The following is a 26,656-nucleotide window of genomic DNA, read 5'->3' as shown; positions in this document are numbered from 1 at the left end:
ATGTCTCTCCTCTCTCTAAGATTATTGTGAAACACATCCTGAACTTCTTATCAGTTTACCTGCCGACACTTTCATAAGTGTCTCTAAAAATGATTTCTGTCTATGAGCACAACTAAAGATTACAAATGACTTAAGTTAATGAGACCCATGTTCCTATTGGCAGTATTTCCCCACTTGCTCTTCATTTTATAAAATGACGAGAAGCCTAATAGAATTTTCAATTAGTGCCCGGTGTGATAGTGTTGTGGTTAAAGTCCTTGCCTTGAACACACCGAGATCCCATATGGCACCGGTTCTAATCCCAGCGGCTCCACTTCCCATCCAGCTCCCTGCTTGTGGCCTGGGAAAGCAGTTGAGGATGGCCCAAGGTGTTGGGACCCTGCACCCATGTGGGAAACTCGGGAGAGGCTCCTGGCTTCAGATTGGCTCAGCTCCAGCCGTTGCGGCTGCTTGGGGAGTGAACAGCAGATGGAAGATCTTCCTCTCTGTCTCTCCTCCTCTCTATGTATCTGCCTTTCCAAAAAAAAAAAAAAAAAAAAAACCCAGAATTTTCAAATAATTGTCTCAACCAGCTGTTCAACAAAAGCTGAAGAAGCATCTGCTTATTCGGTTCATGGATCACACCACCATTCATTGTGGCCGAATCTGGAGGCTTACAGTAATTCATCACACTCACCCAGCTCCACCACAGTGAACGTGTCCTACACAAGGCGGCCTTCCTTGTTAACTCCAGAATTGGAGCTCCCACACAGGAAACAGCATTTTCTCACTTCAAAACATTTACTTTTTGAGAGAGTCCGAAGCTAACTGGTACATGGCCAGCAGTTAGCAATGTAGAAGGAAGTCCAGCTTCCATATGACACCAGCACAGCTTGCCTGCTCCCAACCCTCCTACCCCAACCACTTCCTTATTCCAGGAATGTACTTGTTCGACTTCTTCCTTCTATGTTCATAACAATGACAAGAAGGAATACCCCACTCAGTTCATCTTGTTTTTTTGTTTTGTTTTGTTTTTGTTGTGTTTTTTGCATTAACACTATTGTCATGGCCCGTCATCATTCCAGAAACAGATGACTTGGAATTTAGCAGTCAACTCTTCATCTGCGGGGACTTTTGAATAATCCCCAGCTTCAAGTCTAATAATTTTGTGGCTGCTGGCACTTAAGAGTTCTTATTCTCAGAACACTTCCTGCTTTCTCTGACATGCTGTAGCGTGCTATCCAGTTCCTGGTGCCCACCTCCCCGCAGACACAGATAGCTGCAACTATCTACAGTATGTGTATGAATACTTCAAAAAGTTCATGGAGAGAAGCATATGCAGGGATTTTTTCATATGTATTTAAATGGACTTTTTGTAGACTACTTGTATCCACAGATTTCATTTTTTTCCACCCCATAAAATTTTTTCTTTTAATTTCATTCTCTATGGACTTATGACAAACTCTCACACATGCGCATAAACTTAGTAAAAGAGAGTTAGAAACTCCAGATCTATAGAGGAATATGCTTTCACATCTTAATCATACGCATCTATGCCATGGAAGAAACAAAACACTCACAATTTAATTTCTAAATATATTAGTCTGATCATATCACATGTCTCATCAGAGGCTTGATATTGTTTTCATGGGTTCCTAGTGCTCCATGGAGACTGCAAGTCTCTGCCATCTTTGTTCCTGTGTCCCCAACTGTCCCCGCAGCTCTGTCTGATTCAAAGACCCTGTGTTCCCTTATACCCCAGGACATTAGCACACGCCACCCCCCCCCTTGGCCTTGAGTAATTCCCCTTGCCTTTCTGTAGTTCTCAGCTGGGCCCTCCTTCCCTGCATCCCAAGTTTAGATTCTTTGTCATACATTTGTAAAACTCCAAGATTATCTTGGCTATTCTTTCTACACTTGCAATTTTACTTTTCTGTGATTGAAGACAATTAGCCTCTCCTCAGTAAAACTTTCGAGTTCAGAAACCACTCATATTTACTGCTTACTTGTTGCCTAGCTTAGTGCTTGGCTCACAGCAGGATTTCAACAAACATGTGAACAACTGGTGACTATGCTCTCAAGGGATATTACCTTCCTTTCAGCACCTAGCAAAGACTTTCAGCGTCTCCTTGTTTTGGAGTTAGTTTGATCACCAAGCAATTAAGCCAAAATTTAATGACCCAAAACAACACAGCACATGATTGTTTATATATTTGGAGCTAAACATCAATGTCTTTTTTTTAAGGTTTATTTATTTATTTATTTATTTTTAAAGATTTATTTTTTATTATTTTTTATTGGAAAGGAGGATATACAGAGAGGAGAGACAGAGAGGAAGCTCTTCCGTCCGATGATTCACTCCCCAAGTGAGCGCAACGGCCGATGCTATGCCAATCTGAAGCCAGGAGCATCTTCCAGGTCTCCCATGCGGGTGCAGGGTCCCAAAGTTTTGGGCCATCCTCGACTGCTTTCCCAGGCCACAGGCAGGGAGCTGGAAGGGAAGTGGGGCTGCCGGGACTAGAATCGGCGCCCATATGGGATCCTGGGCGTGCAAGGCGAGGATCTTAACCACTTGCACCACCACGCCGGGCCCAAGGTTTATATATTTTTATTACAAAGTCAGATATACAGAGAGGAGGAGAGATAGAGAGGAAGATCTTCCATCCGATGATTCATTGCCCAAGTGAGCACAGCAGCCAGTTCTGCACCGATCCGAAGCCAGGAACCAGGAACCTCTTCCAGGTCTCCCACGCGGGTGCAGGGTTCCAAGGCTTTGGGTCATCCTGGACTGCTTTCCCAGGCCACAAGCAGGGAGCTGGATGGGAAGTGGAGCTGCCGGGATTAGAACTGGCGCCCATATGGGATCCTGGTGTGTTCAAGGCAAGGACTTTAGCCGCTAGGCCACGGCACTGGGCCCAAACATCAATGTCTAAAAGTTTGTCCTCAGTAAGAGATTTCTATGCTAGAAAAATCTCAATTTCTAGACAGACACATGAAAAGATCCTTATTTTCTGCAAACACTCTGTAACCAACCCATGAGCTTCCACGTGCTTAAAGTTGTTGACTGTTTAAGCCTAGTGTGAATTCCTAAAAGCTCAAAGTTGCTATGAAAAATTAATCCAAAGGCCACATGGAAACTTACTGCATTATAATTATTTAGTGAGTCACATGGACTGCCCTAGTTCATCTGATGTTTTTGTCTCTTAATAGTTCTATCATATAATTTATGAGTCACTAAATCTGGGTGATATTGTGGAAACACCCCACACCTGGAATCTGAAATCTGAGTCTAAAACTACTCTGATAAAGTTTTTGTGAAGGGCCTGACCTAGTGGCTCGGTGGCTAAAATTCTCACCTTCCACACACTGGGATTCCATATGTGCATTTGTTCATGTCCCAGCTGCTCTACTTCCCATCCAGCTCCCTGTTTGTGGCCTGGGAAAGCAGCAGAGCATGGCCCAAGACCCTGGGACCATGTTCCCACATGCGAGATCAAAACTCTCCAGGCTCCTGGCTTCAGATCAGTCTAGCTATGGCTGTTGTAGCCACTTGGGGAGTAAACTAGCAAATGGAAGCTATCTCTCTATCCTCTCTGTAACACTGGCTTTCAAATAAAAACAAAGTCTTTTTAAAAAGGTGTCTTACAAAGTGTCTCTGAAATGGTACTTTATTTCTATTCCTGTTTCCATGTATTCCTTCTTCGTATGTACACACATTGTCCTCTTCTCTCAGGCATTAGATTAAACCAAGTTAGAGCCAGGAGCCAGATTTGACCTGATTGATGTCAGTCTTCACCATGCTGTTCATCCCGTGAGCAGCTTCCTTGTCCTTGTTTCCTCATTTGTGTTTTGCCAGTTTCAATATTAGTAACCTGCACAGAGATTGTACTGGCCTACACCACCGGGTGTCACGAGGCTTCGTAACACAGAAAACTTACAGTTTTTAAATATCATCCAAACATTCCAAAGAAGTTAGTGTGACTGTGGCTCCACAATAACAGGAGGCAGACACATGGGGTTGGAATGTAGGATCGATGTCATGGCAAAGGGAGAAAACCCTCAATGTTGCTACACAACCCAAGCAGACAGCGGCCAGTTTGTATAACTACTGTTCGTCTCTACATCTGTTAGAGAAAGACTGTATACTCTCTTGATAGACTATATGAAGATATACACCTGTGCAAATACATAAAGATAATTCTCCTCTTGTCTATGAATTTTTCTTCCTATACTCTAAATGTAGAAAATGAACCAATTTCAGTTTGTAAAGTTCACCATATAGTGTGTGTGTGTATAGATAGATATGGCAGATTTACAGAGAGAAGCAGAGATGCAGAAAGATCTTGCACCCGCTGATTCCCTTCCCAAATTGCCATAACAGATGAAACTAAGCCAATCTGAAGCTAGGAACTAAGAGTTTCTTCCAGTTCTCCCACATGGGTGAAGGATCCCAAGGCTTTGGGTCATCCTCCATTCCTTTTCCTAGGCCACAGGCAGGGAGCTGAATGGAAAGTACAGCATCCAGGACACAAACCAGCACCGATATGGAATTCTGGTGCTTGTAGGTGGAGGATTAGCTAATTGAGCTTAAGAATAGGCAAATCTATGGCTAGGGTGTGGTGTGATGGGTTAAGCCTCTATCTGGGAGATTGGCATCCTATATCAGAATACCAGTCCAGTCCTGGCTGCCCTGCTTCTGATCCAGTTTCTTGGAAATGCACACGGGAGAGCAGTGAATGGTAGTCCAAGTGCTTGTGTTCCTATCACACAAGTGGAGTCCCAAATGGAGTTCCTGGCTCTGGCGCCTATCTCTACCTGGGTCAGTCATGGCCGTGCAGCCATCTGGGAGAGTGAACCAGCAGATAGCAGATCTCTCATCTTTCTCCATGTCTGTATCAATATCTATATATTATATACATCTCCTTTCAAATAGATCGATAAATATTTAAAAATGAATAAGGGCTAGCACAGTGACATAGCAAGCTAATCCTCTCCCTGCAGTGTCAGCATCCTAAATAGGCATCAGTTCCAGTCCCAGCTGCTCCATTTCCGATCCAGTTCCCTGCTTATGAACCAAAGTCCTTGGACCCCTGCACTTAAGTTGGGAGACCTGGAGGAAGCTCCTGGCTCCTGGCTTCAGATTGGCTCCACTCTGACCATTGCAGCCATTTGGGCAATAAGTGAACCAGCAGATGGAAGCTCTGTCTTCAAAAAACAAACAAACAAAAACAAAACAACTACAAAAATTGGACAAACCTTTCAAAACAGTGTTTGTTGCTTTACTGAAGATGTAAAGGAAGTGATAAAATTAGCTTTGTTTCTTGCTCAGCAAATAGTTGTGGGGCCACGTGTGCACGGAAGCTGGTGGGGCTCACTAGACAAACTCCCTCTCTCCGTGAGCTGAGCTACATCGTACTGAGCAACGCGGTGAGTTCCAACGAATAAAATGCTCTCGGAGACCATCCTGGGGGACTTTTCATGCCTGGAAACTTCTAGAAAACTTCCTTGAGGAAGCTAGATTTCAGTGAGGACAAACTGCTGTCAGCTGAGATTGTGTAACAACATTCATATGTCAGTGTTGGTGCTTGGTCAAATTTCGCAAATCTCGGAGTTTCTGTCCTTGTGGGTAAAATGAGGAAAATCTGCACCTGACAGGTTGTGAAAATGAGAGATACAGACAGAGCAAAATAGAGCACACAGTAAGTACCAGGTGCGCGGCGCTTGCTCTGGGCATGTAGGCACCGGAGCATACAAGGAAACGGCAAGCTGATCCACCCCTCGGGAGAAGCACGTGGAAAGGGAGATTGGCGCACTTGAATGGGACTCAACAGACATAGCACAGACTGGGAGCGCCTCACACTGCAAGTTTGTCAAACACAATATGGTCCCTTTGACATTTTGCTAGCTGCAGTTTGGCCGAGACGGAGGTCACACGTTTACTGGGAAAGAAATATAACAGTGACACAGGTGAGTTTTTTTTGTTTGTTTTGTTTTGTTTTGTTTTGTGTTTTTCTGCGCCCTAGGCGGAAGAACTCAGGGAGTTTGTTAGGATCTGGGCGTGCTCCAGTGATAAGCAAATATGCATAAACACTTTGGGAGGAGGGCCAGAGGTGCACCTAGGCTTCCTGGACAGGTACCTGCTGGAGGAAATGATCCTTGGATCCCGGCCACCACCACGCCCAGGCATTGAGCGTGAGTGATTTCGCCTAGTGGATGTGGCAGCCACCGAGGGGGCAAAACGTGCAAGGAAGTGGGAGCGAGCGGCGGAGGCGGGGCGCGGAGCAAAGCGCGGAGAGTGGGAGGGTTGCGGGCCGGGCTGGGAGGACCCGGGAGGAGGCGGGCGCCAGGGCGGGACGGGCGGGACGGGAGAGCCGGGAGCTGCCGCCCGGCGCGAGGAAGTGCGCCGCACTGCTCCGGATCCAGCCCGGACTCGGCGGCCACCAGGTGAGCCCAAGATGCTCCTGCCGCTGCCGCCTCTGCTGCTGCTGCTCTTGGGGCCGCTGTGTCTGCTCTCGCAGGCGGAGGACACCGTGGAGCTGGTCTTCTCCACCGAGCGCCCGCAGCACCGAGTGAGTCCCGCATTCCTGTCCTTCACCATCGACGCCAACCTGGCCACCGAGCCGCGGTTCCTCACCTTCCTCGGGTAAGCGCCAGCTTTAGCGACCCGTCTCCACCCCGGTCCTCCACGCCCACTCGCCACTCACTTTCTTGTGTTTTGGGCTCTGAAGTAACTTTATTCTCGCTCTCCCTTGCTGTTTCGCTCTCGCTTTCTTTTCAACTCCCCGCCACCCCCTCACTCCAGCCGGACCTGAAACGGCCTTTTCTGTACTCAGTAAGTGTGAGCCGAGCACCCACAAAACACAAAGCATAAACGGAAATTTGGGGGAGGGGGGACAAAACCGTTGCTCTACCCCAGTTTCTGCAAGAATTTGTGCAAGTATAACCGAGGTCTGTGAGTACTTGGTGTGCAGTCTAGGACAATTAAGACAGTGGATCCGGTTACAACCTTGTAGTTACCAGGAACAGTTTAAACAACCAGCAACCAAGTAGAGAAAAAAAAAAAATATATATATATATATATTCATTAAACCAAGGAGACCCAGGAGGTGTTGGCAGTGACTTGCAGAGCCCTAATAAAGAGCTGTTTCCCTAAAATGAGCACACAGGATGCCCCCTTGACTTACTGCCTGCACGGGTTTTCTCCTTGGAGTTTTTGCAGCTTCATGGCACCTGATCCGTGCCATCTCAGGATGGGGACCTGCAGGGACAGTCTGAGGCTACTTATTGAAGCCACAAGGAACCTCCAGATGTGGTCCCATCGCAACTTGCCTTTTGGCTGCCACCGTCCAAGCCACAATGCTGCCCCTCAGAGTGCCTGCTCTCAGCTGCCTTTGCGAAGAGGCTGGCCATCCCATCACCTTGTCTTGATTCCCAGCTCTGCAATGCTGTGATTTGGTCTTGGTGTTCACTGTTCCTACAATGAGTCCTTGGCTGTCCCTAACCATCTGGGGAATGAAATTTTGAAAACTTGCCTCTGGATCAGCAGAGGTTATGACTGCTTGAGATGCCTGTCTGTCATGGCCAGAGTGCCTGGGTTCCTTAGGATTTTCCTTCTGAGTCCAGCTTCCTGCGAATGCACACCCTGGAGGGCAACAGGTGATGGCACAAGTACTTGAGTCTTTGATGCCCGCAGGGGGGAGATCCTGGACTATTATGGGTTCCTGATTTCTGCCTGGCTCAGCTTCAGCTGTTGCAAACATTTGGTGGAGGGAACCAGTAGATGGTAGCTTTCTATCTTTCTGCCATTCAAATAGAAATAAATTATTTAAAAAGTAGATGATTCAACATGAGAAACATCAGCAGAGTAAGCCTTCTCACCTCAATAACGAAATAAAACCCACCACTTGGGATTACAAGTGAGGATTTGATGAGATGTTAAGTACTCAAACAGTGTGGGAAATAATTAATAATTTCTAAGAAATGATATTTGCTCCTCATTCACTCATTGCCTGGGTACATTCCCTTTGATCACAATCTGTCTTATGATTTCCCTTGTGGTCCTCACTGGTCGGAAGAAGAGCTCCTGCTTCTTGTCTATATCCTTGGGACTAAAGCTGATACTGGCTGCAGATGTTTGTGGGATGGGAAGAACACGCAGCAGAATGCTGAACCTCAGGGTTCTGAGGATGAGGACCCCAGGTTTATCTTGGGGTGGTGGCAGATGAGATGGGGAAGATGAGGTGTGAGGTACTAAAATATGAAGACCCACATCCTCTTTTTCTTTCTTATTTTTTTAGATTTATATATTTTCATTGCCAAGTCAGATATACAGAGAGGAGAGACAGAGGAAGATCTTCCATCCAATGATTCACTCCCCAAGTGACCACAATGGCTGGTGTTGCGCCAATCCGAAGCCAGGAGCTCTTCTGGGTCTCCCATGCAGGTACAGGGTCCCAGGACTTTGGGCCATCCTGGACTGCTTTCCCAGGCCACAGGCTGAATGGGAAATGGAGCTGCTGGGATAAGAACCGGCGCCCATATGGGATCCTGGGGAGGACTTCAGCCGCTAGGCCACCACACCGGGCCCCATATATCCTCTTTTTCTGCTGCAGCTAGCTGAGGCCCCTTATCTCCTCCAGGGAAGGACAGGTGGGGTGGGAGAGAGATTACTCCTGGGAAAAACTGGTCCAAAATGGAAAACCTACAATAGGACCTTTGGGGTCTAGGCCTGGGCACTGCAGTCAGGCTCAGCCCGATTATCTAGCACAGCCGTCCATCCCTGTATGTAAAACGTCTGCTCTGTATTCTAGTGAAGGTGCTAATTTGACCCCTTCTTCGGCACATTTTTAAAATTTCCATAGCAAGAATGCTGTCCCCCGCCTTTTGGAGGATCATAAGAAACCAAGAGAACAGAGCATGCAATAGATACAACTGCTTTCTGGGGGGTTTGTTCACAAAGCCCCCTTTGCTCCTGTCCACCCGAGCTTCTGCCTAGGGCTGCCTTCCTGTGGTTTTGGCTATACTTCCTTGTACTCTGTCCCTCAGAAGCAGCATGCCACCCCCATCCTCCGCTGCAACCTAGAAGAGTCCAGAGCCCATCCATATCTCCCCAGATTCTAACTCGGGTTCTGAGGATGAGCATCTCATCTAAGCAGCACATGGGTGCCCACCAGGGTGGGGTGGGGGGAGAGGACCACATCTCCCAAAATGACACTAACCATAAGGTGTCCCCAGCAGAGGTGAGTGCGATGGGCAGTGCTGTTTCATTGCAGTCCCTCACAAGTGCAGCTGCGTGGAACAAGGATGGCCAGAGCTGCACAGGTGCCAGCTGAAGGCCTCTGGAAGGCTAGACTGCAGCAGCTCGCTGGCTCTTGTCATCTCCCAGACCCTGTTCTAATTACCTTCCAAGCATTCACTCACTTAGTCCTTGCTACAATGCTATGGGATTGAGGACTATTGGCATTTCTAGTTCAGAAATGGAAACACTGAGGTTTGGGGAGGTTAAATAAATGGGCCACAGGGAGCCACAAAGCACATGGAGAAGCAGTTTGAAAGTGGACTCAGACTACTGATACAAGGGAGGAAGGAAACAGGAGGATTTGGTAGACAAAGAAGCAGTGACATGAGAGGAGGTGAATCAGGGTAAGACAATTCAGAGGAAGACTAAGCAAATTTGATCGGACAGCATGGTTCTGGCTGCCTGCAGGGGCAATTTTTTTTTTCCCCTCGCATTGGCAACCCTAGAACATAAAGTGCACACAGCTTACATGCCAATGTTAGAACAACATGGAAGTGGGAAAGAGAGCTTTACAGTGTGTCTGTCCTCTTCCCAGGGGTAATTAACCAACAAGTCCATCCCAATACTTCCTCTTTCTGCAGAACACACAAGAGATGCTGGCACAGGTCAGTACCATCCGATGCAAATAGCATGCAAGGCATACAGACAATTATTTTTGAGAGGCAAAGTGAGCTAGAAAAATGGAGCTCTCGTCCACTGATTTCACTCCTCAGATGCCCACATGACCAGGACCAAAGCTGAAGCTGAGTACTCAGTCTGAATCTCTCATGTAGGTGTCAGGGACCCAGTTGCTTCAGCCATCACCACTGCCTCCCAGGCTCTGCATTAACAGGAAGCAGGAGTCAGGAGCCTGAACTGGGCATCAAACCTGGGTACTCTGCTGCAGGCATCCTAGCCAGCTGCCTAATTGCAAGGCTAAAATTATTTGGCTTTAATTTAATATTTTTCTAGTAGCCATATTTAAAATGGAACAAAAGATGGTTGAAATTAGTTGTAATAATTTTATCTAGCTAAGTTCATATGACATGTGGCCGATATAAAAATATGGGTGCATATTTTGCTCTAACCAAGTGTGTGAAATCTGGTGTGGACTCCGTATTTTTCTAGAACCAAGTGTGTGAAATCTGGCAGCCCTCAGTTTGGACTAAGCACCCTTCCAAGCCAGCCACAGGACCCTAGCTACCATATGATACAGTGTTACTGTGTGTTTCAGTTTACACATAGCTCATTCACACAGGTCTACTTAGGAAACCCTGACCCCTTCAAAGCAAAAACAGTACTGAGTAGCCACATCAGCCATAAGGCTAAGCTAGCTGGGTTTGGTTTTTCCAGGAATTGGCTCATTGTTCTTCAACAAACATCATCCATCTCTGTTGGCCATTCGACAGACTCCCGCATCTTCATTAACAGAGCTGGTTTTCCTATTTCAAGGAGCATTTCCTAATGTTAAATGCAGGTGTTAATTAACTGCTGTTGGAAAGCCACACGGACCACCAGGTGTTTGTTGCTGATAGAATTCCCTGTGATCAAAGTCAAGGCTTCAAGAAAAGTGACCCACTCATTTGCATTCCAAGCTGCTATGATCCAATGCCTCTGTTTACATGGGCCAATTACTTTACCTCCTTGTTGTCAGATTCTGTATGAGTAAACTCAGTAAAAGAAAGACACTCACAGCTTTGGGTTATTTTGAGACTAAGGGGAAGGATCTTCACAGCCTAAATAAAAATGCTCACTGTGGTCTTTGTGATGACAGTCCTGACTTGCACTGTGAGGCTGTCCAGTTCCACACCTGGCTTGCACTCCTGCCATGGTGTTTCACTCTCTTCCTCCCTCTTCTCCCTCTTGACTGGAGACCAGCGCTGAACCCACAGCTTCTTGTGCTCCTCCAGGTCCCTCGTTGTCCTAGATGACTTCTGAGTCATCTGAACATGTTCTCTGTTGATTTCTTCACCCCACAGTTTTTCCTTATCCATCCTCAGTTGTCATGGATCCAGTCTGTACCACCTTTTGGAAATGTCTGCATTTCTTCTCCGCTCTATGAGTGGTGACCTAATGCTGGTACCTGGGAAACAGACACTGTGGGGAGATTTATACCATGGCCATTGGCAAACACTAAAAACAGCATCGTTTAGCAAAGAGCAGGTGTGTCGGCACAAAGGCTGCCTGAGTCTATTTTAACCAGCAGTGTCATGGCCAGGACTGGGATTTGATTATTTCCATCACTTGTAACCTTTCGATGCCTGAAATTTAAATTTAAACCTCCCATTCATGGACCACTATTCCTTTCCCTCTCTGCTCTTTATCTCCAGAGCTAGTTTGCTGCCACTCCTCTCTATTCTCCCATCTCATTGGGGCTTTTTGATTTCTCACAAGAATCCTTTTAATAATATCCTCAAGCCCCCTCACCACTTTTCTTCTGGCTAAAACCCCAAACACAGCTTAGTTCATCAATATATTCCCTCTTTGGAGTCTACAGGAGTTCAACCCTCAAATCTGGAAATGGAAAAAAATACTTAAGTATGAGTTTTAATGCATATTAATAAGCTACTTCTGCTTTTGCATCAGAGATAAAGAAATTAGCTTTGCACAAAAGGTAAAATAAAGACACGTGCAGGTCTCTTTTGTTTTCAGCTAAGAAAACAGAATAACTGCAACTGCTTTTGTGCATTCTTTTGTTCTTTCCAGTGGTGGATTCCCCGCTCTGCCCCGCCCCCCCCCCCCACTCTTTGCTGCTATGATCAAAATACTATACCTTTGATCAGTTTTGTTTTATGGCCTGTTTTGCAGCTGTATTAAAGCTGGTTTTGTCTGAGAGCATCAATACTGTGTTCTCAAAACATAACAAAACAAAATGTTCCATTGCAAAGATATTGCTTATACCAAAAGTTTCAAATACAGCATTCTCCTTAAGGGACAGCAGTCATGGCACTGACTTAATTTGGTTTTGAAAATGCTGTTTGGCCTGCACTTGTCCTTTTTATCATGTTGCCTCCCTTGTTCTATCTCTTAAGAAATATTCAGTAAGGGCCAGCTATGTGTCCTGGTTTCCTGGGGGAGACACTGATAAACCAGACAGATAAATCAGGCTGCCTGATATCAGGCTCTGGGGCTGGGGCAGTCAGGAAATCAAGGAAACATGAGAGGAAGTTAATGCTAAAGAGTGGCAAGTGCTATGAAGGAAACAACATCTTGACAATATGCTGGAGAGTGACCCAACGTGGCCTGTCCATAACCCTGGGGACCAGGCCCTGGTGCTCCAACATCTGACCCAGGTCCTGTTTTCTTTTCAAGATGTGTATGTTTATTTATTTATTTATTTTACTTGAGAAACAGACAAGTGCGCACACACACACATGCACATCTCCTTTCTGCTACTATGACCACACCTCCCCCTGCCCACTCCAGGTACCTACAACAGCAAGGGGTAAGCCAGACCCAAGCTGGGAGCCAGGAACTGTGTCTCCTATAGGGATGACTCAGCTACCTGAGCCATTACGTGTGGGTTCTCATCATGTGCATTAGCAGGAAGCTGGAATTAGAAGTACTATAGGATGTGACATGGGTGTCCCACGTAGCACTCTAATAGCATGCCACGTGCTGACCAACCCCGTCCCCCACTTGGGTCATCTTAGGGTTAGTAGTCTTTTCCAAGAACGTTTTCTTCCTCCACTTCCCAAAGAATGCCAGCTTCTCTTGTACTAGTAATTGCTTACAAATCCAGCTTCATCGTTTATCACTAAAACCAATCCAAAAGGCAAGAGCCAGAATCACTGCTGCTGGCTGTAAGCCATGGAACCAGGTCAGTGGGGAGAGACTCTTCCCTGAAGAACTGCCTTGGACCGGTTGTAGGGCTGTGGGTCAAGGTTACCAGCCTGGCCTTTATCCTGAGGACCTTAATGTGCATATCCCCTGCCAAAACAGCTCCCTGAGTTTCACATTCACATGGCCAATTGAGCTCAAGCAGAGACGAGTTAGGGCATTTGAACTGGCATTTCAAATTCTACAGCACTGAGTCTCCTCCCTTCTCTCCGATCTATCACTTGTTGCTCATCTTGGTGAAAGATGTTACCATCTTCCTAGGGGCTTTCCAGGAGAAATTCTTTCCTCAGCATCCAAGTGAGTCCCAAATCCATTTCTCGCTCTTAATTTGTCTTAAGGGGTAGCCTTTTAGCACAGGAGCTAAAATGCCACTTGGGATGTCTGAACCCTATATCTGAGTGCCTGGTTTGAATCCTAACCTCTGTGATTCTGATCCACTTTCTTGCTGATGTATGCCCTGGGAGGCAGTGGTGATGGCTCAAGTACGTGGGTCCCTGCAACCCAGATGGAAGACCCATGTGGAGTTCTAGACTCCTGATTTTGGCCTGGCCTAGCCTGGTATACTATAATTTGAGGAGTGAAGAAGTAGATGGTAGATCTCTCTCCTTTCTGTCTCTCTCTCTCTGCTTTCAAATAAAATGAAAATAAAAGTTTTTAAAAATTTGTCATGAATTTATCTGTCTCTACTCCCATTGTCATCTCACCTCCATCCATTACTTTCTGTCCACACGAACATGACCACAGTCTTTTTCCTGCTATTTGGTTACTGATAATGCAGCTTGAGCTGGCTTCCTGAAAGGAAAGTCCAGTGAAGTCACGCCTGGTGCTGAAATCATCTGTGGCTCTCCATGGAGAGGTTCCTCAGGCATCATGACTTGCAGGCAGCCTGACTGATGGCCCATTGGCTTCTCCACTGTGTTCTCTCCCAGCTTCTCTACACCCTTATCACCAGGAACCTGCTGTGGCCATCAGCTCTGCAAGGTCTTATGCTGTCTTCCACATCTGGTCTTTATCAAAGCTTTCCATGTTACCTGGGATACTTTCTTCAGCCCCACCCCACTCTTTCTAACAGGTGAACTGAATTCCTTTTGCTGTCTAACAGTGAAATCATCTCCCCGGGAAAACCCTTCTGACCACTCCTACCCCCACTCCAAAGGCGAAGGAGACCCTTGCATGTTTCAGAACTATTTGGCTCCATCTTTTCATCTCACCCACCCCGCACCAAGCCCTCACAGCCCCTCAGCTTTGGACCATCCCCATCACTTGGGGCAAGTTGTTTACACATGAGACAGTCATCTTCCTGTGGGTTTCCACTCCTTCTGCCCATCATAAAGGGTTTTGAAAAAAAATTGGATGTATTGATTATTGCCATACTTGTGAAGTTAAACCAAAAGCCCTGGTTAGAATGGGACCTTCAGGTTGCCTGCAGGTGCCTAGAAGGACAACTCAACTAGAAAGATTCAAATGGAGGGGACTCCCCTTTTATAGTGGGGTGACGTCTCCCTCCGAGACCTGCACAGTTAGAAGTTAAGAAATAGGCTCACTGGGGCTGGTGCAGTGACATTGCACACTAATCTTCCACCTGTCATGCTGGCATCCCATTTCGGTACCAGTTCTCTCTCAGTTGCTGCACTTCCAAGCTCAGCTGCTACACTTGTAGCTCTCTGCTGATGGTATGGGAAAGTAGTGGAGAATGACTCAAGTCCTTGGTCCCCTGCATCCTTGTGGGATACTGTGAAGAAGCTCTGGACTCCTGGCTCCTAGATTCAGTTCAGATCAGCTCAGCTCTGGCTGTGGTGGCTATTTGGGGAGCAGACCAATGGATGGAATACTTCATTCTCTCTGTCTCTACTTTGTTTTCTGTAAAATCTGCCTTTATTTAGAAGAAGAAGAAGAAGAAATAGGGGATTACCAAGAGAGAAGGAGGTAAAAAAATGAAAAAATGATTGACTGAATGGTCTTGGAAAAAATAATAATCATTTCTCATGTACTTTCCTTACAGTTCTCCAAAGCTACGTACCCTGGCCAGAGGCCTGTCTCCTGCATATCTGAGGTTTGGTGGTACCAAGACAGACTTTCTCATTTTTGATCCCCACAAGGAACCAACCTTTGAGGAGAGAAGATACTGGCAATCTCAAGTCAACCAGGGTAAAACTTCTTCTAGATGAACAGTAGATGTACATGAACTTGAGTTGGTCATGAGAATACTTAGAGAAAAGTGTCATTGCTCACGTCTGAAAGTGAGTAAAAGGTGAAGCTGTGTATGCACCTAAACAGGTGGAAGCAGTAGGCAGATTTCTTCCTCATGCAAGTCTCATGAGCATGAAACTTCTCATGTTTGATGTGCCTTGCATAGCTGAGAGCCAGTTATGTTGGCAACAGAGCAGCAGCTGCTGCAGGTGAAGAACAGGGCTGCTGGGAGGGAGCCTGTGGGTAGCGATGTCTCCCACCAACAGTGTGTTTCTAGCTAAGGATGTGGCCAGAACCTGAAGTGTTTTCAAGATGGAATAGAATCTGGGTGAGAATTACAACAAGGGCATAAGGAGATGTATTCTGAAGAATGGATCATAAGATGCAGTGTCCTGGGCAATTGGTCTCAGGTTTTACTAAATATCTGTAATCACTTGCAGTGAGTTTGAACATTGTGATTTCCGGGATCTCAGCTGAGATGCTCATTTCAGCAGGTGATTCTGATATGGAACGTTGGTGATTCTGACCCTGCAGAAAGCTGCCCTAGGGGAGGCATGAGGATTTTTCTTGTGTTTGTGCTATCAGGCATCAAACAGGAGTCAAATCATTATCTTAATAATGACTAAAACTAATGTATGTCCCATTGAATTCTATAAACACATATATAAGCAAATAATGGCAAATTATTTCATACGCTACATCTTTTCCTCTAGAAAGTCTTTAGAATGGTTCATCGGTTACTGGCAAAATTTGACAGTATGTAGTAATTACAGAAAATAGAAGAAGGGGGTGGCAGGCAAGAAGGTTCTATTTAAGTCATAAACTGGAAGAGTTAGTGCTTGAACTTGCCCTTTTCTCCCTGGTTGCATGTATTTGAAAGGTTTCTGTCCTTTGCTCATCAGTTTTCTTTATCTTATAGGATGGGGTGGAGGTTAATGGGATTATCTAAGTTCCTCTGGAACATCCCTTTGTAAGTAAAGAGATGGATGGGGCACCAAGGCCTGTAAGTCATAATGTGTGGCCTCCCAGAAAGGAAGTTGGTGGCTGGTCAGTCAGCTGTGGCAGCCAGTGCCAGGGGACCTGCTGTCAAGTGATAAAGCAAGCCAGGCAGCCTGACAGGATGGGGGTGGAAGTTCCCAAGGGTGCACATCCTGACACCAGAAGATTCTACACCACCACATGGAAAGTGACAGAAGTCAACACTCCCTCTCTCTCCTTTATTATGATGAGAGGAGCTGACCCCACAACAGACAGAGCCCACGCTGAACAACTTTCTTTGTATAGGAAGGTGACTTCTTTATGAACATTCTCAGATTATCTCCTGCTTCTGGGGAGCCTTCACGTATGCCACGTATGTCCCATGTATACCCGCTGTTTCTCTGGATGCCTGTGTTTGTGGTGGTTGGCTGGACTGCCAGTTTGATTCGTGCAAGGGAATATATGAGAGTACTTCCAAGAGTTTGTGGAAAAAATGGAATTTGAAAGTTACGTTTAGGGCCTGGCATGATAGTGTAGTGGTTAAAGTCCTCACCTTGCACGCACTGGGATCCCATATGGGCACCAGGTCTAATCCTGGCGGCCCCGGTTCCCATGCAGCTCCCTGCTTGTGGCCTGGGAAAGCAGTTGAGGATGGCCCAAACCGTTGGGACCCTGTATTCACATGGGAGACTCGGAAGAGCTCCCGGCTCCTGGCTTTGGATTGGCTCAGCTCCAGCCATTGCGGCCACTTGGGGAGTGAATCATCGGATGGAAGATCTTCCTCTCTGTTTCTCTTGCTCTGTATATCCACCTTTCCAATAAAAATAAATAAATCTTTTTTTTTCAAGTTACATTTGTTTGGATGCAAAAATACTCTTAAATCTGAGCATGGGCTTTTAATAATGCATATTTCCCATCAACATTTTGAAGATCTTTCCTATGCATGGATTTCTAAACTTTTGGGGAGACAAAAATCAAATGATTTTTCTCAATACTGTTTTCCTTGGATTTTAAAAAATACCCTCATATATTTCTCTGATCTCATGTGTAAAAACCAGAAACTTCTCCCACCTTGCCATGTCAACAACTAACTAGATATGTGTATAGGATGTTAACCTTCTTCCTGTGAATACAAATTCTCTAAGTTACCTCTTCTACTTGCAGATGTTTGCCAGTTTGGACCCATCCCTTCTGATGTGGAGGAGAGATTACAGTTTGAATGGCCCTCCCAGGAGCAACTGCTGCTTACAGAACAGTATCAGAAGAAGTTCAAGAACATCACCTATTCAAGTAAGGAGCGAAAGGCACCATGTAGGTGTCCCAGCCCCAAACGTATGTAGATAGGTTGAACCTGGGCTTGACTATAGTAAGTATTATTAGCAGTTACTTGAAGTTCTGCACTACTCAAATACTATTAAGAAATCTCAGGAAATCTCAACCTCAAAACTTCTTTTCTTTCTGCCTGACTTTGTCTACAGAGCAAAGGGACAAAAATTAACCATTCATGAACTAGTAATGACTTTCATCACTTGGTGAGAACTAGGGATCAAGAAAGATGTATGATTGTCATGTAAAGATATAGACCCACAAAGGCTCAAAAATCTAAAACTCCAGCATGTAACCTGAGGATGGTGTGGTTTATGTCTTTAGGCAGAGGGACCTTGGGATTTCCCAGACAGTCCTGGCCGCCAAACAACTTTGCCTTTCTTCTGTGGCTAACGCATGACCGGCTCAACTAGCCAGCTTATTTCCACTCATTGAAGTGGCTTTCAGTCTTAGCAATATGTGATGACTTTGTCCTACAGAACTTTATAACAAATGAAACAACCAACCCTATTTAACTATGATAAATATTTTTAACTATGATATGCATTTAACTATGATATACATTTAAGTATGACATGCTGTCATCTCTTGACTTTAGGAAAGTAAGTCATCTTAAAGTTAACTTTATGTGAGTTAACATTTTTCTAAAGTACAATATTTAAAATAAATGAGTTATGTTTGTAAAAGCTTATTGCATACGACCTGGATTCCAGTGTATCAGACAGCTTTATAAATGTATATGGATGTGTATATAGGTATATGTGCATATATGTATAATTAAGGTATAGAAAAGCATGATACAAGAGAAGTCAGAAAATAGGTCACATGCTAATAGCTAATGCAGCCCTCTGAACTGCTTGGACACTTTAGTCAGCATGGTTTACTGTTGGCCTGGGCACAGCCATCTCAGATCCCTTCAAAGGGATGACAGAAGTGCAAGAGACCCACAGCAGTCAGGTCTCATCTGTAAGAAGACATGAGGATACACACTTGCTAGGAGAAGACTGCCACGGAACTAGGCAGTCACTGGTGTCCCTTTGGTTTTGGTCACATTCAACTCCCTAGCAGTTTATCTTCAGCTTCTGAAAACAGCTGGCTATCTCCCATGTTCTTTCTGCTACCGAGACAGTACATTTTTAACATTTCTTCCTGCTTTTGGGACTTGGACCTTCACATAGCAGGGAACCTTCATACATACTGGGTTGTTATAACTCCAGTCAGCCCACTAGCAATGGTTAACTATGTAAGAACCACTAAAAAAAACGTTAACCTGTATGTGCAAACATTTGGCTTCTGGTCTGAAACTGTCCATTTAAACCTGCATGTCATGGAAACGTAGAACTCTCTGGATGAATCACAGCACTCACTGTAATGACAAATGTCACAGAAGCTGAGAGGCATTCCCACGTGTAATTCTCAATCTGTGGCTGAGTTTGGTCATGTCTGACCATGACCGTGGTCATGACTTGGGGGCACCTTACCAATGAAGAGATAGAAAAAGCTTGTGATGACCGGGGTGTGTCACTGGCCCAGTTAGTGGCCTGAACCCTTAAAGTAGGTGTCTTAAAACAGACAGGTAAGTTTGCTAAGGCAAGCCCCCTTGGGTGATGTGTTCCACTGAAGTAGAACACAGCAAAAACATTTGTTGCCAGAATATAGATTCACACTGTCAACCTGTTTGGGCAGGAGAAGGAAGCAGTGCCACGGATGTGACTCTGGGTATAACTACAGAAAGGATAACTCCCTTATTAAATTGATCATGCTGATTCAGCTACTTCTCTGCTCTCCTTCCATCTGCCCTGCACTCATGCTGGAAGCTGAACACCGTTTTAAATTTACCTGGTGGACTGCAAGCCACTGTTCTTTAATATGTCCCTTTTTAACGCGTTGTCTAGATGATCTTCCTCCAGAGGGCTTTCTAGTCTTATAGTCAGAATTCAAAGTTTGGAGAGTTATTAGCAGTGGAATATTGGTTGTGACTTTTATTTTTTTCCTATTTGAGAGAAGAAGTAGGTGACATGATTTTTCTGAGGCAGAGAGACAGAAATAGACCAAACTTGGGGGTTGGGGAGAACTCATCACTGTTATGAGCAAGGCTGGGCTGGGGCTGGAGCAACACAGTAGGAAATCTAGGTCCGGTGCGTGGATGGAAGGGACTCAGTTGAGCCATCATCTGCTGCTTCTCAGTGACTCCACTGGCAGGAAGCGGGAGTTGGAAGAGCCAGGAATCAGATTCAGGTGTTCTGATGCAGGACACAGGTGTTGTAATGGCCGGCCTAAATGCCCGCCCCTTTTCTTGTGTTGTGGAGAGTGGATTTGGTCTTAGGAACATGCAAAATTTATTCCAGGTGTTACTGTTTATGATGTTATAGGGAGTGTGTAATAGAATTTAAAGCTACCTAAACTTCAGGCACATTTTGGGGAATGAAGAAATGCAGGCAAAGTAAATACAAGTTGGATACTCTAAAATGCAAACATTTTAGGCTTTTGGAAAATGTTGCAATCTTTCCTTGCCCACACTGAGCAATCACAGTGCTGTGGGCAAGGGATCTTCAAAGAGTCTGTGGGAAATGGGTTATGAAAAAATAGGTTTCAAAATGTTTAGGCACCCTAGCAGACTTATCTTTAAATTCCATCTTCCCACAAGATTTTTGAATTAATAGCTTACAGTTGTTTTACAGATGTGTGATTCCAATCTTGGTTGTATAGGGTAGACACATGATGGTGCATGTTCCAGGACTATAGACCACGGCAGAGGGCCCTGTGGGTGAAGCCATTACTCCTTGTCACATTGGAGTTTCTAAGTGGGGAGATTGGGACTAAAGCCCAGGTCTTAGGATTCCAGTTTACCCAATGTCTTGACCCCTGAACTTAAGATGTGCCCATTGGATAGGTCTGGGGTGACAGCCTGGTACTTGGCAGGCTAGTAGGCCAGCAGGTTGCACAGGGCAGCAATGCTCATGGTGGTCATCTTGTGCCTGGGGCACAGCAGGTTACGCAGCATGCCCAGGCACCCAGGTCCCACAGCAACTCCTGGTCCCACCTGCTGCACGCAGACAGGAGGCTCTGGAGCATGCTGCAGGCATTGCTCACGATGGTCAGACTGCATGAGAACAGGTGCTGCAGCAGTGTCCACAGGCTATTGTGGTCCCAGAGCACCAGTCTGTGGGTGACACGGTGGTTGCCCCTGCCTTGCTCTGCCCCTCCAGGAAATAGGGCAGCGAGGTCAGCCAGTTCCTAGTGATACTACCCATGGAAAGGCTTTCAATTAAAAATCAGGCAAGTTTGCTTGCAAGTCAGCTCCCTGCTAATGTGTCTGGAAGGGCTTCAGTGAAGGCTCAAGTGCCTGGACCCCACCACCCACTTGGGAAATCTTCAAGTAATTCCTGGCTCCTGGCTTTGAGCCTGGCCCAGCCTGAGCTTTTGTGCCATTTGGGGAGTGACCCAGCAAATGGAAGATTCTCACTCCCCGCCTCCTCTCTCTCTCTCTCTCTCTCTCTCTCTCTCTGTAAATAAATAAGTTTACCCAGGGATATGGATCAAAGGTGGAGCAGCTGAGACATGAACTGGCGTCCATTTCAGATGCTGACATTCCTGGTGACAGCTTTAACTTCTACATCACATCTCCTGCCACTACAACCCACAAACTTATATTTTAAAACAATAGAAATCAGGAGATGGTGTTGTGGCACAGTGGGTTAGGCTGCCAGCTGAGGTACCTACAAAGTATAACAGATACCTGGGAAATCAGCAAAACATGGCCCAAATGCTGGGGCCCCTCAACCCACACGGGAAACATGAATTGAATTCTGAGTTCCTGGCTGCTGCTGCTGCTGCTGCTGCTGCTTCTCCTCCTCCTCCTCCTCCTCTTGCTTTCATTCCCTTTCAAATAAATAAAAATTTTAGAAGTCATACAAAGATCTGCTCCATGGTTATTACTTAAAAAAAAACACAAAGATTTATTCTACTATTTGAAAGGCATATTTACAGAGAGAGAGGGGTAAGAGAGAAAGAAGGAGAAAAAGATCTTATATCTGCTGTTTCACTGCCCAAATGACCTATTAGCCAGAACTGGGCCAGGCTGAAGCCAGGAGCCAGAATTATCCGAGTCTCCCACTTGGGTGCAGCAGCCCAGGCTTTTGTGCCTTTTCCATTGCTTTTCTAGGTGCTTTAGCAGGCAGTTAGATCAGAAGTGGAGCAGCCAGCCCATGAATGGGTATGCCGGCATGGCAAGCAGCAGCTTTACCTGTTATGCCATGGTTCCAACCCCAATAATTACTTTAAAGACAATTCTTAAAAATTGTATTGTTGCCAGCCTCAAAACGTGATTGTAGACCAGTGATGTTCAGAAAAGCAGAGCACACAAGTTGCTGTGGTCTTATGGCACCTTAGTGTCTAAGTAACTATTTCACAGCGTACCTAGGCCAAAAGAAATACTTAGGAGTTTTGACTATTAAGTTATTCTAGGTCTTAACAGTTCAGTAATAGTAATAGTTCTCATCATGCCCCCATAGATATTGTGTGCCTCCCTTGAAAACAAAAGATTCCACACTACTTCCATGTGCCTGGTTAGATTTTAATTTCAAATACACAATAATATTTTATGGTGTTAAGTGTTTCTTAACTGTTACATAGAACATACTTAACTAAATTAAAAATTACTCATTTACCCAAAGCTCGATTGAACTAAGTGTCTTATATTTTTGTTGGCATAGTCTGACAAATGTACTGGTGAATTTGCTATGGCTCTCTCCAGTGTGCCTTGGCACATAGTTTGGGAAACTGTAGCACCTGTAGTGCTGGTCAATTTCCTTTCCTTCTTTCTTCTCTTTCTCTTTCTCTCTTCCTTCCTTCCTTCCTTCCTTCCTTTTTCCTTATTTCTTTCCTTTCTTTTTCTCTTTCTCTCTTTCTAATAACAAAGTGAATGTTCAGTCTAGGGGAGCAAATGATAATCAAAATACAATACAGAGAGTTATAATTAGAATATGCTTGAAATGTAACGGGGAAACAAATAAGAATTCTTGAATGACATTTGAGGTCTAGACAGTCCTCAGTGTATTGTTTCCTATTGATGCTCTAACAGGCCAATTTTTAAATATAAAGTCTTCTTCACTTTAAGCACATATGCCATATGTAGGAATTTTTCTTTTTTTTTTTTTTTTTTTTTTTTTTTTTTTAAATTCTAGTTTTGACATTCAGTAACTCTGTGGCATTTAGCATCTTTGTTGCTGACTCTTCAACTTTAAAGATTTATTTTTATTATTTTTTCATTGGAAAGGCGGATATACAGAGAGGAGAGACAGAGAGGAAGATCTTCCGTCCGATGATTCACTCCCCAAGTGAGCGCAACGGGCCGATACTATGCCGATCCGAAGCCAGGAGCCTCTTCCGGGTCTCCCACACGGGTGCAGGTTCCCAAAGCGTTGGGCCGTCCTCGACTGCTTTCCCAGGCCACAGGCAGGGAGCTGGAAGGGAAGCGGGGCTGCCGGGATTAGAACCGGCGCCCATATGGGATCCCGGGCGTGCAAGGCGAGGACCTTTAACCACTTGCGCCACCGCGCCGGGCCCCATATGTAGGAATTTTTCAAAAAATTGTTTCAAATGTAGGAGCAACTGCATGGCTTAGCAGTTGAAGCATCCAATTCCACACTCAAGTGCCTGAATTCAGTACCCAGCTCTGACTACTGATTCCAGTTAACCGGTAACGTAGACCCTTGGAGACATCAGTGGTGGCTGACATAATGGGATTCATGCGACCCACATAAGACACATGTCATGTTCCTGGCTCCTGGTTTCTGTCCCCAGTACAGTCCTAGCCACTATAGGTATAGAGGGGGAATCAGTACACAGGTGCTCTCCTGTCTCACAAATAAAAAAAATTATATTACACAAACACACCCATAAATCTTAATTATTTTAGATGTAATTAAAATTACTAAAAAATATTTTGTAACTGAGTTCGTGAGTCATAATATTTTGACAATGGAGGGTGGGGTTTGTGCTGACTCATAGCTGCCTGGCTTTGCATGCTGGCCACTGAGCCACAAACTGTGGTTTCCCCAACTCACCCAAGTCACTTGAACAAAACCTGGGTGCTGGGTTAGAGTTTCTGGTGCCTTCCATACACATCTCACAGTCAAAGCAGACTCATCAAACTGATTTTTTTTCCCCCAAATTGCCAACCTAATTCTCTTGTTAAGCTTATTTATAATCATTTCATGGGGCTGGGATTCCTTTGATGCAGCCACCAAAACAGTGGTTCGCTATGAAGGTTCGCTGGAGGCTGTGTTCCTTAACCATTAAATTGCAATGCTTGCCCTGCAGAGAGCTCGGTGGATATGCTGTACGATTTTGCAAATTGCTCCGGACTCAATTTGATTTTTGGTCTGAATGCCTTACTAAGGACAGCAGATTTGCAGTGGAACAGCTCGAATGCTCAGCTGCTCTTGGACTACTGTTCCTCCAAGAGTTACAACATTTCTTGGGAACTAGGCAATGGTAAGCACTCCTGGAACATTTCATTTGTAAAGACATTCCCCATTGGCATTGTTGGTTTCTTGTTTGTTTCTATTTGTGGTGTTCCTTTTATTATCAGTAGTATAGCCAGAAGTAGTATAGCCTGGGCATATTCTTACAAGTGCCACTTTTTGGAACTTGATAGAGCAAAAAACTCCTGTCTATATTCCAGAGTTTACTGCTTATCTCACTTGATGTGACATTTGAGGTGAGGGCAGCTAGTGCAGCTAGCAGCCTTCCTAACTCCCAGGATCCCTAGATCCTTCATGCTTAACAAACTGTGCTGGGCCCAACTGTGTGGAGGCCATTTGCTTTATTCTTCCCTTCCTGTCTGTGTTTCTGAACCTGCCCATCTCAACTATCACGACATTGTTCAAGTTGTCTAGCATTCCACCCAAGTCAAGCTGCTCTTTGGCTTTTTTGAACTCCTTGTAAGAACCTTATAACTAAAATGGTAATGTTCAGGCTGGCCTCATTTGTTCACAGAATATTTAGACTGACTTTCCATGTATCAGCTAGGGAAACTGGGTATAGAATGGAAAATGAGGTTTGGTAATATGATCAGCACATACTGATAGACGAAGCACTGTTCTGAGCACTAAATGTCTTCCTCAATTTTTTAAGAGTGAAGTACTAAATACTGGATACAGATGCTTTTTACTTATGTCTTGGTTTAGCTTCAAACCATTATGCTTTAATTTAAAATTAATACCCTGATTTAATTAATACCCTGAAAACAATCCAAGATTTCATGGGAATATATATTCTATAAACACTATGTATGGATTTCAAAATTTTTGCACTAAAATAAACTCATCTTTTAATCACATTTTCCACAAAGTTTGTGGAATACTCTCATATAATTAACATTTCTCCACAATATCCTCTTTATATTTGACTTTGAAGTCTAAGCTTTTGTAATCTGGAAGATGTTTTGTTGTGTTTGCTTTTAAGTAAAATATCTCCAGGTAAGTAACTCATTTGAGAATGGCTGTCTTTCAGAACCTAATAGTTTCCGGAAGAAGGCTGGTATTTTCATTGATGGATTGCAGTTGGGAAAAGACTTTATAGAACTACATAAACTTCTCGGGAAGTCCACTTTCAAAAATGCGAAGCTCTATGGTCCCGATGTGGGTCAGCCCCGAGGAAAGACGGTGAACATGCTGAGCAGGTGAGAACTCGGGGATACAGAGCCGCTTTGCTTCAAAATGAATGTTCTCTCAGGGCAAATCCTCAGTAGTCCCTACGCCATTAAACAGTTTACTGTCTGACTACGTGGGTCACTGAAAGAACATATATTGACTCAGAAGGCTAAGGATTCTGGGACAAACAACACCTAGCCTACCGTTTACTGTGAGAATTGGGATGTTTAGGTTCCTCTGATTCTAACTAGGTAACCTGTCGTTTCTAGGGAATGAAACTTTTATGCATATATTGTCTGCTGTTTTGCATATGATGAGTGAATGATAATAATAGGATTTTTGTTCTAGTTTCCTAAAGGTTGGTGGAGCAGTGATTGATTCAGTTACATGGCATCAGTAAGTATGTATCCTATTCTTTATACAAGGAAAGTAACACTGCTTTTATTTATTACCTAAGTTATCAAAACTTTGATTTCCAAATTTTTTGTTAGGTAAGAAAGAGTGTCTTAAATGGCACTATATTATTATTCTTTTAAAAATAACACATTATGTAATATTATAAGAATATATATTCTTTTTTAACATCAAAAATTCTAAATTATTTTAGATGATGTGCTAATTTCTATAAAATTAAGTTGCCCATTAACCCATGGAACAGGAAAAATAGCTGAAATGAATTGCTTGTCAAGGAACAGGTAACCCACCAATACACGTACTTGAGTCCATGTCATCTCCAGACTGGGTCATTGTTTTCTAGTTATTTGGATGGAGTGGACTCTTCCACTTTTTCCCCTTCCCTCTTAGTCTCTCCTTAGTAGAACTTCTACCTTTTAAGTTGTTTATTATTATTATTGTTGTTGTTGTTACTATTATTATTATTATTACATGGGGATGGGAGGGATTGGAAGAACAAGGCCAGGAATTAATCAAAAGCAAAGAATTAAGTTGGGCTCTCCCCTGCAAAAAAAACTTTTTTTAATAATTTAGCTACTATGTGAATGGACGAATTGCTACGAAAGAAGATTTCTTGAACCCTGATGTGTTGGACACCTTTATTTCCTCTGTGCAGAAAGTACTCCAGGTAATGAATGGTGTTTGTATTTTTATTATAATACCAGCATCCTTACTTTATATGCTAGCTACTTCTAAATTCCTTAGGTATACAGATATCATGTTTCCCAATTTCAGAGAACAAGCACCATGTTCTACTTGGTGGCCCCCTGGCATGGGGTCTTACCCATGTGTGTTGATTAAAAATTGAACAGTAACTGTAATAGAGACTATAATATCAGATGTGAAGATATAATGCAGTATGCATGCATCTCTTTTTCCAAATCAAAGATGAACTCCCAATAAAACTGTTAAAGATATCTTGATAATAGGATGCTGAACTCTCTGCCATTATCCA

At 44.4% G+C, this 26,656-nt stretch overlaps 1 protein-coding gene across 1 annotated transcript in view; it reads left to right on the top strand.

Annotated features, from left to right (window-relative positions):
* Positions 1 to 4,013: 4,013 nt before the first annotated feature.
* HPSE (heparanase) overlaps positions 4,014 to 26,656 on the top strand; it is a 34,412-nt gene continuing 11,769 nt past the window's right edge. The window contains exons 1-9 of the mRNA XM_040967156.1: positions 4,014 to 4,105; positions 5,885 to 5,946; positions 6,190 to 6,622; positions 15,099 to 15,244; positions 17,429 to 17,554; positions 23,915 to 24,088; positions 25,109 to 25,277; positions 25,597 to 25,644; positions 26,236 to 26,329. Of these exons, the coding sequence (XP_040823090.1) occupies positions 4,014 to 4,105; positions 5,885 to 5,946; positions 6,190 to 6,622; positions 15,099 to 15,244; positions 17,429 to 17,554; positions 23,915 to 24,088; positions 25,109 to 25,277; positions 25,597 to 25,644; positions 26,236 to 26,329 (1,344 nt within the window). The remainder of the gene's footprint in view (positions 4,106 to 5,884; positions 5,947 to 6,189; positions 6,623 to 15,098; positions 15,245 to 17,428; positions 17,555 to 23,914; positions 24,089 to 25,108; positions 25,278 to 25,596; positions 25,645 to 26,235; positions 26,330 to 26,656) is intronic.

The sequence above is a fragment of the Ochotona curzoniae genome, unplaced genomic scaffold (genome assembly GCF_017591425.1).
Source record: "Ochotona curzoniae isolate NIBS_2020 unplaced genomic scaffold, NIBS_Ocur_1.0 scaffold_4506, whole genome shotgun sequence".
Taxonomy (NCBI): Eukaryota; Metazoa; Chordata; class Mammalia; order Lagomorpha; family Ochotonidae; genus Ochotona; species Ochotona curzoniae.
This window is presented reverse-complemented; position numbering and strand designations above follow the sequence as displayed.